Source organism: Tenrec ecaudatus, chromosome 2, assembly GCF_050624435.1.
Source record: "Tenrec ecaudatus isolate mTenEca1 chromosome 2, mTenEca1.hap1, whole genome shotgun sequence".
Lineage (NCBI taxonomy): Eukaryota > Metazoa > Chordata > Mammalia > Afrosoricida > Tenrecidae > Tenrec > Tenrec ecaudatus.
In genome coordinates, this window is record NC_134531.1 from 141,412,495 (window position 1) to 141,426,789 (window position 14,295).

General features: G+C 50.0%; 1 protein-coding gene across 1 annotated transcript; it reads right to left on the bottom strand.

The window, feature by feature from the left end:
• Nucleotides 1–7,050: 7,050 nt before the first annotated feature.
• IL9 (interleukin 9) lies at nucleotides 7,051–10,653 on the bottom strand. Its single transcript, XM_075542690.1, has 3 exons — nucleotides 10,540–10,653; nucleotides 8,787–8,912; nucleotides 7,051–7,164 (listed from the first exon to the last, which is right to left on the bottom strand). Exons 1-3 carry the CDS (start codon nucleotides 10,651–10,653, stop codon nucleotides 7,051–7,053), a joined length of 354 nt encoding a protein of 117 aa, XP_075398805.1.
• Nucleotides 10,654–14,295: the final 3,642 nt, after the last annotated feature.

The following is a 14,295-nucleotide window of genomic DNA, read 5'->3' on the forward strand; positions in this document are numbered from 1 at the left end:
ACCTAATCTGAGGTACGTGGCTGAAGGAATTTCTACTTTGAAGATAATGATTTCTTACACTACTCTGTTTCAATTTATTTTTTACAGAGAACGTATATTGGTCTTATAATTAAAAGAAACAGACACCCACTTCTAGAGCTGGGGTTCCATGTTGGATGCTTGTCAGAGTGAGGCTGGTTCGAGCCCTAATCTCCTCTGATTATAAACAGAGCACCACAGGGACAGAGCCACCACGGGGCGCAGATGGACACCAAGGGGTGCCAAGGGCTTGATAGAGCTGTCCCCGAGGAGGGGCCTCCCCCCAGAGCCACCCCCTGAGAATTACATTTCTCTTCCTTAAAGCTGGAGCCCTGGCAGCTTAGTGGTTATGGCCTGGGCTGCTAACCCCAAGATCAGCAGCTCGAAACCACCAGGGGAGAGATGATGCTGTCCACTCCTGTCAGGAGTGACAGTCTCAGAAACTCACAGGGACAGCTCTGCCTGGTCCTTTGGGGTCACGATGAGTCGGAATTGACTTGATGGCAGTGCGCTTGGTTTTCTGCTTTGGTTAAAACCACCCCCTTGTGGTATGTGGCAACGCTGTTCGGACAACGCCAAAGGCAACAATCCAACCTTACTGAAGACACTTCCCCGACCCAGACAAGCCTCATGTAGGAACCAATCACTGGGAGGGCCCAGCCCCCAATGGCTCTGAGGAAAGAAACTGGTGAATGAGTAATCGGGCCTAACACTGAAACCAATAGTGGGGGGTTGGGTTTTATTTTGCCTGCCTCACACCTCCTAGTCTTCCTCTCCACTGCTTCTCTGGCGATTTGTCCTACGGGCATGGCCTGCATGTTGGTGTGAAACTGGGATGCTGCCGCAGTTTCAAACCCCGGCAGGATCACTCTTGTGGGCAGGTGTGGAAGAAGCTGAATGCAATCTCTCATTTCTGCCAGGACTCTCGGAAGGCAGCTACCTGGCCCAGCAACTGTGGAGAGCCAGATTTGTGCCCATCCCAAGGAAAGGCAAGGCTACAGAATACAGGCATTACCAAAGACTATCATTCACATCACATGCACATAAAATCTTGCTGATGAGAATGAGAAACCTGTGGCTTCCATGCAGCCAGAAGGGATTGCCAGGCATTCTAGCCAGATCTGGCAGAGGCCGTGGAGTGGGGGTAGTGCTCCTGGAGTTAGGTCAGATGGGTCGTGGCTGAAATCAGCGAATACCAGAGAGATGGTCCCTTGCGTTTTATGGACTCTGAAACAGTAGTAACCCCGTGGATCCTAACAAGCCATGGCAATGTTTCAAAGAACGGGAATTCCAGGGCACGTTACCGTGTGCATGCAGGACCTACACGCAGACCAAATCAGGCAGGTGTGAATCAGGGTTGTATCTTTCCCCTACTTACTCTATCTGGGCACTGAGGAATCGTCCGAGAAGAGGGGCTCTATGGGGAAGAGTGTTGCATCCGGAGTGGACGAAGATTCAGTAACAGCCTTCTCTGCAGATGGCGTAGCCTTGCCTTCTTAAACCGAGAAGATGTTGAAGCACTTACTGAGGAAGATCAAAGACTATGGCCTTCAGGATGGGTATTTTTAAATCCCCATAACAGAACCAGCGAGCAGCCTCTCGATAAACAGAAACTATCGCAGTTGCCAACATAAAATGTTCCCTGTGTTCACAATTAGCGTCCGAGGACGCTGCAGTCAGATAAGGAAATCAGCCATATGTACTGCATTGGACGCATTTGCTAGAAGACATCTTGGTCAAAAACCATGTTATTCTCGTGGCCTCGGACACCTGCAAAAGCCAGACAATAAATGGGGAGGAACAAGGCAGGAATGATGCCTCTGGGCTATGATGGAGAACACAGAATAGATCATGACGACCAGAAGAATAAGCAAATGTGTCTCGGGAGACTTACAGCCCGAATGCTCCTCAGAGGGAAAAATAGGGGAGACTTCACCCCACTTACTTTGGACTTTCTATCAAGAGTTGTCCCTGGACAAGGACATCATGCTTGGTCAGCAAAAAAGAGGAAGACAGTCAATGAGACGGAGTCATGCTAGGTGCAACAGTGGGTTCAAGAGAACATCCTTTGTAAGGATGGCGCAGGGCAGGCAGTGTTTAGTTGGGTTATGTGGACGCAGTGGCATCTAACATGCGCACACACACACACCCCACAGCCTTTCTCTCATTCAGCCAAGAGAATAAGTGTTGAGTCTTACTCTGTGCTGGGGACTGTAAGTATATGTGTCATCATCAGGAATGTCTTTAAACAAGCAGAACGAAAATGTTAAGAATGCCTGAAGCCAGAACAGAATCCAAACCAACCTTCAGTTGGGTTGTCTGTCCTGGTGGACTGCAAGGTCAGTGGTTTGAAACCACCAACTGCACTTCAGCAGAAAGACAAAGCTCTCAACTCCTGTAAGGATTTGGAAACTCGCAGGGGCAGTTGCCAGTAGTTACGAATGAGATTGCTCATGAAGAGGGCGGCCATTCCAAACAACCAGCTGCTCCGTGGAAGAAAGATGAGGCTTTCTACTCCCAGAAAGAGTTACCGTCTTGAAAACCCACAAGAGCAGTTTTGCCCTGTTCTATGTCACCATGAGTCAAAATCGACTGAACGGCAGTGAGTTTATGTTTTGATCCTGGGGCTGGACTGGCTCAAAGGCCATGGTGGAAAGAGCAGCAGCGATGTTACTGCACAGCCATGGCTCTCCAACCCCTTGGTCTCAGGATTGTTACACTGGTAACAATCATGGAGCACACCAAAGAACTTCTGTTATACAGTTTATATCTGTCCACATTTATCGTAATTTAAATCTGAGAGTTTTCACAAGGTGCTTATTCACTGGGCTGCTAACCACAAGGTCAGCAGTTTGAAACCACCAGCTGCTCCCAAGAGAACGATGAAGCGCTTCACCTCCTGTAAAGACTTCAGTCGCGGAAACCTACACGGCAGGTCGGCCCTGTCCCGCAGGCTTGCTGTGCATCAGACTCAACATGATGGTCATGAGTCTGGGTTTTGGATTCATTTGAGTATAAGAACAAGCCTGTTGTACATTGATGGAAATAACATCGTCTTAGGAAAACTGCTGTTTCCGCACGCCACCCCCAATGAATAGCATGGCGTCGTCGTCCTCTGTTCAAGTCGATGGCTCCCTGGAAGGCAGCCAGACCCCCAGACCCACTTGTGTTTTCAGTCTGTCCTGCCCTCATCACCCATCACACACAGCGTACAATGGAGTCCATTCCCATTCAGCGTGACCCCATTGCAGCTACTGGGAAATTTCACTTCATCGCCTGATAGAATGAGACTGAAAAAGGCAAATAACATCTAAATACTACCTAAAAATACCTTTGACCTTTGGAAACTCTCTGAGAACCACAGGTGTACCAAGAAAAATAAAGATGACGAAGAAGAAAGGAGAGGCGGAGGAGGAGGAGAAGAGGAGGAGAAGGAGGAAGAGAAAGAAGAAGGAAGGGAGGGAGGGAGGAAGGAAGGAAAGAGAAATTACATAAAAGCCAGTTGAGAAAGGGCTTCTGGCTGATATGCTATAAAGTCACCACTTGGTGGCAGCAGAGGTCAATAAGACCCCTGCTGGTACTCTGCCTCAGTGATGAGAACTCTCTTCCTGTTTCCTAGGTCTCACCTTGTGTTATAGACTAAGGAGGACTTTACCCCAGGATCTGGTCTCAGGTCTGCTATGGGTACCCTACACAATCTTGCCAAGCTTCTGCCCCCAATGGGCTTTTCCTCACTTGTAAAATGGCCCTCCTGGCCCTACCCCCTTCCAGGGCTTCCTCAGGGTTTGTAGACATACTCATTGGAGGAAGGGGGGCCCTTGGGTTGTTTGCATATTTTCCGTGGGCTCTATCGATGGCAGATGGAAAATCCATTTTGCCATTGCAGGGTCAAACTCAGAAGTTCCCAGGTAAATCCAGGCAGTTCTGAATGTGTCCTCTCCCCGCTTTGCTGGGCTGACTTGCAATTGTAGGCCTTGAGTGTAGGCAAAGAGGCTGCTGGCTCTGGGTGGATCTGGGTGCTGCCCTGAGGGTGGTCTTCTCTAGTCCCGAGACAGAGCCTTCTCCCTGCTGGGTCTTCTGCAGAAACATCTCCATTCCTATCTGGTCCTCTACCACCTGGTGTGTGCCGTGTCAGTCAACTGGAAGGTGGACCCTGACCTTCCAGTGCTCCATGTCACATCCACACCCCTCTCTGTCCTGTGGGGGAAACCTTGGCTTTTCCACTGAGATGACAAAGTGGGTCACTTAGGTCCCTCTTTGTGATAGGTAGGTTTATTGGGCCAACCTGGCCAATAGAAACATGTGGGATTAATCAAGCTGAAGTTTGATTGGCGGGGAGAGATAAATGGCTCGGCAAGGCCTGTCCCTCACTCTCTTGCTCTCTGGTGATCGGACGAGCATGTGGCTGCTTTAGCTAGTTCTCTGCCTCAACTTGTGAGCTACATGACCTGTGGGATAGCCAACCCGTGAATCGTGTCACTAGAGCTTGAGGTTCCTTTGAGACCTGCTTCGCCATGCTGCTGGTGTGTACATTGCTTGAACTTGAGGCTGGTAGATACTGTTGTCTTGCAATCTCTCATCTGGGCCTGCTTCACTAAGCTCCCGAGCTGCTGACTGTTGGCGATCCTCCCTGCTCTTTGTTGCCTGTGGGTGGACTTTGGAGTTTGCCTGCATTGCCCAAGGGAAGACTCAGCTGTCTGCTTCCTTGCCTTGGACCAAGCTGCCCTTGTAAGTTGAAGGAATTCCTGTATATTAACTGTTCCCTGGAAGTGAGTTGAAATGAGCCCTCTGTACTGCTTTGTGGACTAATTAGTTGTTGTAGGCCTTGGTGCTATATAAATCTATTCATATATATATATATATAATTCATAAGTGTCCAGGTTTTGTTCCTCTGGAAAACCCTGCCTAACACACTCTTCGAAGGGCTTTCTGGTTGTCCTCCCTGCTCCACCCCTTGAATTGGACAGCAAGAGATTGTCATTCCCGTGGCACAAGACCGAGTATGAGGCCTGGGTGCCATCCATTCAGAAATCTTCAATCTGAGATGGGCGTTCTGTCACCACCCCCACTCCCCACCCAGGCTCAGGTGGGGGCTCCTTCCCCAGGGGGCTCACTCACCAGCACCCCACCGTCAAAGAGCTTTTGCCTTGGATCCTCATAATCCAGGGTGCTACTTCTGCGACTCCAAAAGCTAATCTAGAAGATATGATAAATAACAATGAAAATGTTAACTTCTAAGTTAACAAATAGGAGGACCAATATGACTCTTAACAGAGACAGAAAAAATTATTTGACCCAACTCAGCAGGTTTTCATGTGGTCTCTAGGGGCCGACTCCTCAAGCCGCCATGCACAACAGAACACACAGCACCATCCTGTGTTGCCCTCACCACATTACTCTGCCAGAGCCCATTGCCACAGTCAGCCTGGCTCCTGGATGCCCGCCTCACTGTTGGCCCCTCAGCACCTCTGCAGAGCTGGATTGCAGGCCAGGGGTTGGATGGAGTTTGCAGAGAAGCCCAGGCAAACCACCCAGCTAGGCTCATGGTTCATCCCCAACACTGAACTGCCCAGGTCATTTCTTTGACCTTGGTGGGATGCTGTCTTGTGGTGCCTTAATTGCTCATCTTACCTCCCTCAGAAGTGGAGACTTGGTCTGGCAACAGCAACATCAGACAGGCTTATGTGCTCACCTCCAGGTAGTAGGCGAGGGCCGTTCTGACATCAGACTATGACCCTGCCCTTCACCCCACAGTCAGCTGCTCATCAAACAGTGTGGGAGGCCAAACGGTGGTTACAGGCTGTCTGTCCCTCCTGCGTGGCCAGGGCTGCCTCGGAGCCTGTGAGGCTCTTGTTGGCAGTCCATCGTTCCTCAACCATCCTTCGCCAACTCCGAAGATCAAGTACATTCCTTCTTCTCCTGCCATCCTCATCCTCTGTCCAACTCCCACAGGCTTAGGAAGCGGCTGAAAACACCACGATTGCACTAGGATACACTCTCATCCTCAGCATGACACGGGGCCCCGTCTTTTCTCTGGGAGGTACACCCCTGACCTAGACACCCCTTTCCACGTCCCTCCTTGTGTCTCAAAGGCTCCCATCTCTTCAGTGTTTATGGGGAACCGCTCCAGGCCAGGAGCACAGACACTCAGGATGTGGAAGCTGTCCGCCGTCGGGGAGCTGTCTGTCCCAGAGGGGGCCGACAACAGACAGGAAAGGAGAGGGTCATAGAAGGTGGGGTGTGTTGTGGAGAAGAAGCCAGGAGTAGTGTGGGTAGGGTGGGAAGCAGGCTACAGGGTTAAGGTGACGAACCCACACTCTACCACGCAGGCTACCTCAGGGTGTACCCCTCACTTGACTTGGGGTCCGCGTGTGTGGAAATTGATGGCCCCGTTGCCAGGGTGTCTCTACACAAGGGCTCTGCTCCCAGACGCTCCTGGTCTAGCTTGAGCGCGCCTCTCTCCTCACTTGGTACATGACCGGCTTGTTGGGTCCCCCAAGCTCCCGCCTTTGGACTCTCCCAGGGGCTGCCTGCTCCCAGGTCAGGGGCAAGGTTGATTTGGGTGAGCTACTCAGAGCGACTCACAGCAGCAGCCTCGGGGGAACCTCGCAAAGCAAAGCAGCCCCACCATGGAAGTGTGGACCCCACCTCCTGGCGGGCCACCCTGGGTGCCTCAGGGTAGGCCTGTCCTCCACAGGGCGGTCTTGTTTGGGTCACCTGGAAATCTCTGCCTTCCCATGCCTGGGGAGGACAGGGAGCTGTCTGTCCTCACCCCAATATTGGACCATTTCTTCCCATCGACAGGGTCAGTCAGTGGCTTAGTGCTGGGCGGTAAGAAAGAAGAGAGGAACTGGAGACCAGCTGGCTTTCCCCACGTGTTTATTTGTCCTCTAAATACAAAGCGCACCACTTAAAACAATTTATCCTAACCCGTCTTCATGGGGGTAACCTCCTTTTGCTGCCCAAATGGCAGCAACATAAAGAAGTGGCATTCTTTACATTCAATAAATACAATAAATAGTACTCTGGTCTTCACCCTCTCCTGCTCTGCCCATTTTCTTTCTGGAACGTGTCCTGGAGGCGTTTCAGAAATGTCAGCACGTTGCCCTCTGTGGTCTGGTTGCACGGTTGTCTACAGGAGAAGGCCTGTGGGGATACAAGTGGACAAGGACAGTGGTGAGAACCACATGGCACCCAGCAGCCCCCGGAACCACGCTGGCCAGAAAGCCCCAGGGGTGGGAGGTGTCGGCAGGGAGCAGGGTGGGCAGGCAGGGGGTTGAGACCTAGAGTAAATGCAAACGGGAGATCCAGGGATAGCATTTTGTGTTGTCTGAAAGCTGGTTAACTTTGGGTGTCTGCTCACACCACACATACACCCCTCCACCCCAAATCTCTCCCTCAGAAGAGACCTTCTCTTAGAAGCCTTGGGACCCAACATTGTATGATGACCTTTTTATCCCCTCCCCTTCCAAGGTCACCAATAGAGTAAGAATGGCCAAGAGAGGATCCCATCTCCTGGACCCAAGTTCAAACCTACTCTACCACATGCTATGTTTGTAGCCAAAAAACTCCCTGCCATGGAGTCTATTCGGATCCTATGGGTTTTCCAGGCTGCAGGTCTTCACGGGAGCAGACAGCCTCATCTTTCTCCTACAGGACTGATGATGTATTTAAACCGACGACCCTGCTGGTGGCCGTCCGACCGGTCCCCAGCAGCATTACCAGGGCTCCATGTAGCCTTAGGCAAGCCATCGAGCCCCACTGTGCCGCCTTGTCCTCCCTAATGACCTGAGGGTAATAAAGCTAACATCTGTCTATAAGGTAGGTAGTCAATGGGACAATACAGTACAACAGACAAAAGCCAGAACCCATGCAGCCAGAGCAAGGAAACCCAGATATCGCCCGTGAATCCAGGGCAGCGGAGAAGCGGCAAGGCTGCATGCTGTCCAACATGGACAACATCAGGGAGCAGAAGAACAAGACAGTCCCGTTGAATTCTGGCTCTCCCAAGCCTCGCTGGATGTGCTTAGCCATGCAGAGCTCAGGGCTGTTGATGTTAGAAACATACTGAGACTGCTCTTCGGTACCTGGCACCAGCTAGACAGCGAAGTGAAGGGCGGCCGGGCTTCCGTGGTCTCATGCGAAAATGCTATTCACGGAAGCAGGGCTCTGAGGGGAAAACAACAGGGCCCTTCTCCCCCATCACCCCCACTGGAGCAAGCCTAGAAGATTCACTTCTACAGAAGAGATGAGAGAAGCTGTTGGGCGTGGGGCAAATGGCACTCTCCCGCCTGAGACGGTGAGCCCACTTCTATTAATGCAGCTATTCAGGGACATCAGCCATGGTCACACGTGGCAACACCCCGCCCCCAGCTGACACCTAAAAGGCATTCCCCTTCTTTTGCATCCATTCAGCGAGCCAACTGATCCTGGGAATCATTCCGCATGTGGGCTTAGCCCTGGAGGCTCTAGATTGCAGCTTCTAATTGTCCTCCGAGGAAGTGCTTCCCAATCCATTAAGGAGAAACCAGGCGTGGGTGCGCTAATGCCAGCCCATCCAAACCAGGCAGAACTGTGGGATCGATGGGGCAGACCTGTTTAATTCTAGGGATGCCGATTAAATCTCTCGGACATGCCTTATCCATCTTGAGCCTGCCACTTCCAACCTCGTAATCTTTCCTCACCTGAGTAGGGTTGACATCAACTTTAAAGAGCACGCACCATAGCAAACCTCATAGGAAGAGAAATAAATAAATAAACAAACTCACTTGGCAGTTTTTCAGCTGTTGGCTCTTCACTATCTTGATCACCTGATAGATATTAGTGTCTCTTGCCCTGGAGAAGTTGGTCATCTGCAACAGCCCCTCTTGGAAGCACGGCGTGGAGCAGTTGTCCTGGTCAACGAGGCGGGATTGGGAAGAGACACTCAGAGGGGCTCTGAGCAGGCGCTTCAGAGAAAATGAGTCCAGAGGTGACTGCAATGCAGCCAAGGGCCACGGACACCTGCGCATTTTAAGACAGATCCCTGGCCACTCTCCAAAAGGTTCTTTCATCGTTTTAGATGAGACCGTTGCCCAGTCTCCCTGGAGGAGATTTCTAGAATGTTCTATCTACGGGCATGTGAGACCTGCGGGGCTTTGGAAATAGCCAGCTCTGAGCCCACCTTTCGACAGACGCTCCTGTGTTCTAAGCCTTCTTATAGTGGATTTGAAAGTGCGGAGGAAGAAACAGCTTTGGCCCAGCAAACTGAAGAGAGGAGCCGACAGTCAGCAGCAGTGAGGATCATGGGGTCTACGCCGAGAGGCCTGGAGCAGGCTGTGAACTTGTGGTTCCTCCTTAGAAGACAGCCTCTCTCCCAATCCACTACCGGAGGGACTGTAATGGGGACCACCGCCCAACGTCTCCCGCCCTGCTTGTGGAAGTAACACACTGCAGCTTAGGAAGTGCCTCTTCCTGACACTAGCCTGGCCCCCCAGCCTGTCCAATTGTCTGTGAGGCATTTGAATGACAAAGCATCAACAGAATCGGAACCTGTGAGCCCCCCCTTTCTCTGCCAAGATGGGAGCCACCCTCTGGGAACTCTGTGCCCTTCTCCATGCACAAGCTCACCCTGTTCTCTGGAGGGCAGTGGTCTTCGGTCCGCTTTGATATAATTGCACAAAGCGACCACTCTGAAAGGGATCATGCTAGAAGGTCCTGAGCATATTGGGGAAAACTCAGAATCATGCCAGTCAGGTAGAGCCTGGTGGAGCCTGGTGGAGTGGCCCGTAGGCGCTCTTCATACCCGTAACTTAACCAATCTCAACTTCCAGCCAGAAGACAGTGAACTGTAGCTCCAGAGAGGGATGACCCCTTAGTAAGAAGGCGCACTTTTGGGGGTCCTAAGGGCAGCAGCACTGACCCAGGGATAGAGCCCCAGAGGCAGGAAGGGATGGGACTAAGGATGAAGTCGGAGAGCGGCAGTCACAGGAAGGAAGCGGGAAACGGCTCGGATCTTGGGAGGGCTCTAATCAGTGCCACAAACCGTGTGCAGGAATTGTTGAAAGGAAAACCAATTCACTCTGCGAACGCTCATGCAAATCACTCACAAGCACACAAGAGAAGCTGCTTTTTAAACCACTCCAGGGTTATCATTAATCTGTTCACCATTTCAGTGGCATAGCCCCTGTCTGCCTCGTAAGGCAAACGAAGCTATCGATGCTGACTTGTGAACAGGATGGAAGCCCCAGGTCTTCCTGATACTCACAGAAGGAACGGGAAGACACAAGCAGTGGGTCACCTGCAAGAGAGAAAGTTCCGGTCATGAAGTGTCCAGGGTGTGAAAAGGAAGCTGAGCGAGTTAGGAAAGTTCCTGAAAGAAGAGGTACTCACATTACTGCCACAGCTGCATTGGGAAGCCGGATCCGCCTGGTCAAAAGCCAAGAACCCACAGTGAGTGAATGGTGCTTTCATCCATCTCTATCGCACTTCTGTTTGCAATCACCATCTTTACCCTTCCCCACACCCACCTCCAAAACCTACCTGCAGCTTTTCGATGAGGTGGTTGACATGCAAGGCCCCAAAGGTGCTGGGACACATCTGGCCCGCCAGGGGGCAGAGGAAGAGGGCAGAAGCCAGAAAGATGGCCAGCAGCATCTTTCCACGGAGCTGGAGCGAGGCTCACCTGAAGGCTCCTGTGGACCGAGCTGTATTTAAAGCTCCTTTTCAAACATGGGAAAACCCTGACATCAAAATGATACTTTTTCTCTGTGACTCAGTTTGATTTCTTTCTGTCTGTCTGTCTGGTTTTTTTTTCTTCTTCCATATCAAGTGGTCCAAATTTACAGAGAAATACAAAATCCTAAGAAAGAGATGCCCTTCAGAAAGCGCTGAGCTGTTGTAGGAAAAATTAAAGACCTTAAAACCATACTTTTTTGTCTTAACAGCAAGGACTGTGGTTGTGAGTGTGAGCACTTTCCATGAAAGGCCACATCTGTATTTTCCCACCTGACATTATTGGAAATGCTGATACCATAGCCAGTTGTGGGCCCTCCCATGCAGGGGAGGTCCGGGGCAGGAGGGGGACAAGTGAGGCTGCAGGGTAGCTCTTTTGTCCAGTGGAGTTTTCTCTTAGTAATTCTAACCTCACGCATTCTCTTCACTGCCCCCATATCTTAAACATGCCTTTCATGCCTCAGACTAGATGCCCCATCTCCCCAAAGTGCATCGTAGATTATCTTTGTAAAAATCTCTGCAGGAGGACACCTTCAACCACAAGCACCCAAGGTATAGCCTGTTCCCGTGGCCATAGGGCTGGGAGAGACCCTGGCAGTGCTGTAAGATCCAGCACAAGAAGCTAGACAGCAGCGGGCATTTCCTGAGCATTTGCCGCAGGCAGGGCGCTGCTGCTGGAAACGCTCGCGTGTTTGCGAAGCCCTAAGAGAGTGGATGCTTCGAGACAAAAAGTCATGCAATGGTTTATCAGGGATGTGGGGTGGGAATGAGGGGAATTGAGAAACAATGAATGCGGGAGGTGGGAGGGAGCATTAGAACGGATTGTGATGATGGATATATAATTATTTTGAAAAGCAATTTAACTATGAAATGTATGATATGTGAATATTATATCATACATTTACAGTATATCAGACAACTACTAAGAAAGAAAGAAAGAAAAAAAGAAAGAAAGAAAGAAAGAAACTACACTTGACCAATAGTTACCATGTTGCTTAGGTGGCATCAAATTCATGTTAACGGGGGTGGACTAGTGTGGGAAAGGGCATCGACGATGGTTGTACAGCAGAGATGATGACATTGGATTGTGCATGTGATGCCATTGGATTGTGCATGCAGAAGTTGTGGAATTGGAGGATGTTTTGTTGTGTATATGTTTTGCCCAATTAAAAAATTACATGAATAGCAATGAATGCAAGGAAGAAAATGTTCTAGAATTGATCCAGGGTGATGATTTTACAACTCTTCTTGACACGACTGAATCACTGAATTGTATGATATGTGGATAAAATACCAATAAAGCTTTTTATTTATAAAACTACTCATAGAGCAGCTCCACATGGAACTAATGCTGTAAGATAGATTTCCATTCTGCAGCCCAGAAAACCAATAAAAAACCATTCTGCTTGTTTGTGTTTTATATTAACTACATTGAAGAAAGAAAATAAGAGTTGATCTTCTAATATAAAGCACACACACACACACACTTTGTTTAAGGAGCTCTGGGGTGGGGGGGGAGCCCACAGTGCTGCTGAGCGAGCATTGGACGATTGAGAGGTAAGAGGCTCAAACAAGTTGCCCTGTGAGAGAAAGACATGTATTCTTGTAAAGACTCGGCACCTCAGAAACTCTATTTAGGGTCCTTATCAAGCGCGGAGGGGCAGCAGAAAAGAGGAAGGTCCTTGGAAAGGTAGATGGACACATCGGAACAGCGTCTCGTTCTGGTCGCTGTGAATCGGAATGGACTTGCTGACAGTGAGTGGGTTTTACATCTCTGACCAGTCACAAGTATGCCAGTGTTTCCATGCCCGCACACGGATGGCCGATTGCCAGGGAACTCCTGTTTGCACTGACGTCACTTTTCACAGCTTGTAAGTCTGAGCGCAATATGGGACTTTACAGGAAGCCGGAGCCGTCTTGGTTTGAACTAGCCAGTGTGCAAAGTGGGAACTCCCTGCTTTGAATGGGACGTGTCTTTCGCTCCAGGTCAGAGCGTGATCTATGTTGTCTGGTATTAACCTCACTATTATTGTCTTCATTTTATAGGCGAGGAAACGAATGCAGAGACAGGTTAAAAGCAAAAACCAAAGACAAGGGTCTCCAAAGCTGCCCAGCCAGGGAGCAGTGGAATCTGAAGTCCCCCGCAGAAGTCGGAGTTGGGCCCAGCGATTGACCTCCTTCTTTGCTCGGTGCTTTTCTCCAGCTCTCCCAGCAGGCCAGGCTGTCCATGAGCCCGAGGCCCAGAGGAGAAAGACCTCAGGCAGGTGCCTGCGACGTGGTGGGCTCCCACTAAAGTTGACTTGAAGCCGTATTTTGCAGTTGTTTGGAAATAATACGAAAGACACACATAACTTTGTGGCCAACACACCGAGGCCAGTGGTTGAAACCCACCAGGTGTTCCACGGGAGAGACATGAGGCTGTCTACTCCTGTGCTGATGTCAAGTCTCAGAACCCACAGGGGCAGTTCTGCTCTGTCGTACAGTGTCACTATGAGTTGAAGCGATATGAGAACTCCAAGTCCACTGCCACCCAGTCAATTCTGATGCACAGTGACCCTACAGCAGTGGTTCTCGACCTTCCTCCTGCGGTGGCCCTTTAATACAGTTCCTCATGTTGTGGTGACACCCCCAACCCTAAAATTATTTTTGTTGCTGCTTCATAACTATAATTTTGCTACAGTTATGAATTGAATGACCCCTGTGAAAGGGTCCTTTGACCCTAGGTTGAGAACTGCTGCCCTAGAGCTATATATTAAAACTCCCTGCCATCGAGTCAATTACAGACTCATAGCAACCCCATGGGACAGGGTAGAACTGCCTCTGTACGTTCCTGAGACTAACTGGTGCTTGTTTGTTTATGATCTCACTTTATTTGATTACAAGGTACATTGACTACAAAGACATTATGTTAGGGTTCTCTAGAGAAACAAAACCAGAATGCTAATAATTATATATATTTAGATAGATAGATAACATAAGAAATAAGCAATTAATCTACAAAGCAGTACAAATGGCTCAGTGCAACTCACTCCCGTGAGACAGCTGTGAGACACTGGCAGTCTTTCAGGTCTTGAGGGCTGCTGGGTGGTCCTCTGTAAAGCAATTCAGGCTGTCTGGGCACAGACAGCAAACAGCAAGGCAGGTCTCCAACAGTCAGCCAGATGACAGGGTCCGACAGTCCCCAGCTCAAGAGATGTATATTCCAATAGTGTGGCGAAGCAGGTCTTGAAGGAACTTCAAATTACAGCGACATAGTCCACAGGTTAGATGTCCCACAGGTAGTGTAGTTTGCAAATGGAGGCACAGAACAAGCAAGGCAGCCGCACACTGGTCCAATGATCCAAGAGTGAGAGACAAGAAAGGCGAAGCTCACTGAGCCATTTATCTCTCCGCCCTTCAATTAATCCCACATGTGTTCATTGGCCAGGTTGGCACAACAAACGTTAACTATCTCAGGCATAGTAGGCAAAGACAGCACTAGATGACATGTGACATCGGTTCACAGAGACTTAGTTAACCACCATGGAACATGCGTTTCTCTTCTGGCCTGCCTTCTAACATTCA

Coding starts and splice junctions, on each gene's coding strand:
- IL9 (XM_075542690.1), bottom strand. CDS start 10,653: ATGCTGCTGGCCATCTTTCTGGCTTCTGCCCTCTTCCTCTGCCCCCTG. Junction 8,913..10,539: donor ACCTCATCGAAAAGCTGCAG/GTAGGTTTTGGA, acceptor CTCGTTGACCAG/GACAACTGCTCCACGCCGTG. Junction 7,165..8,786: donor AACAGCTGAAAAACTGCCAA/GTGAGTTTGTTT, acceptor GTATCCCCACAG/GCCTTCTCCTGTAGACAACC.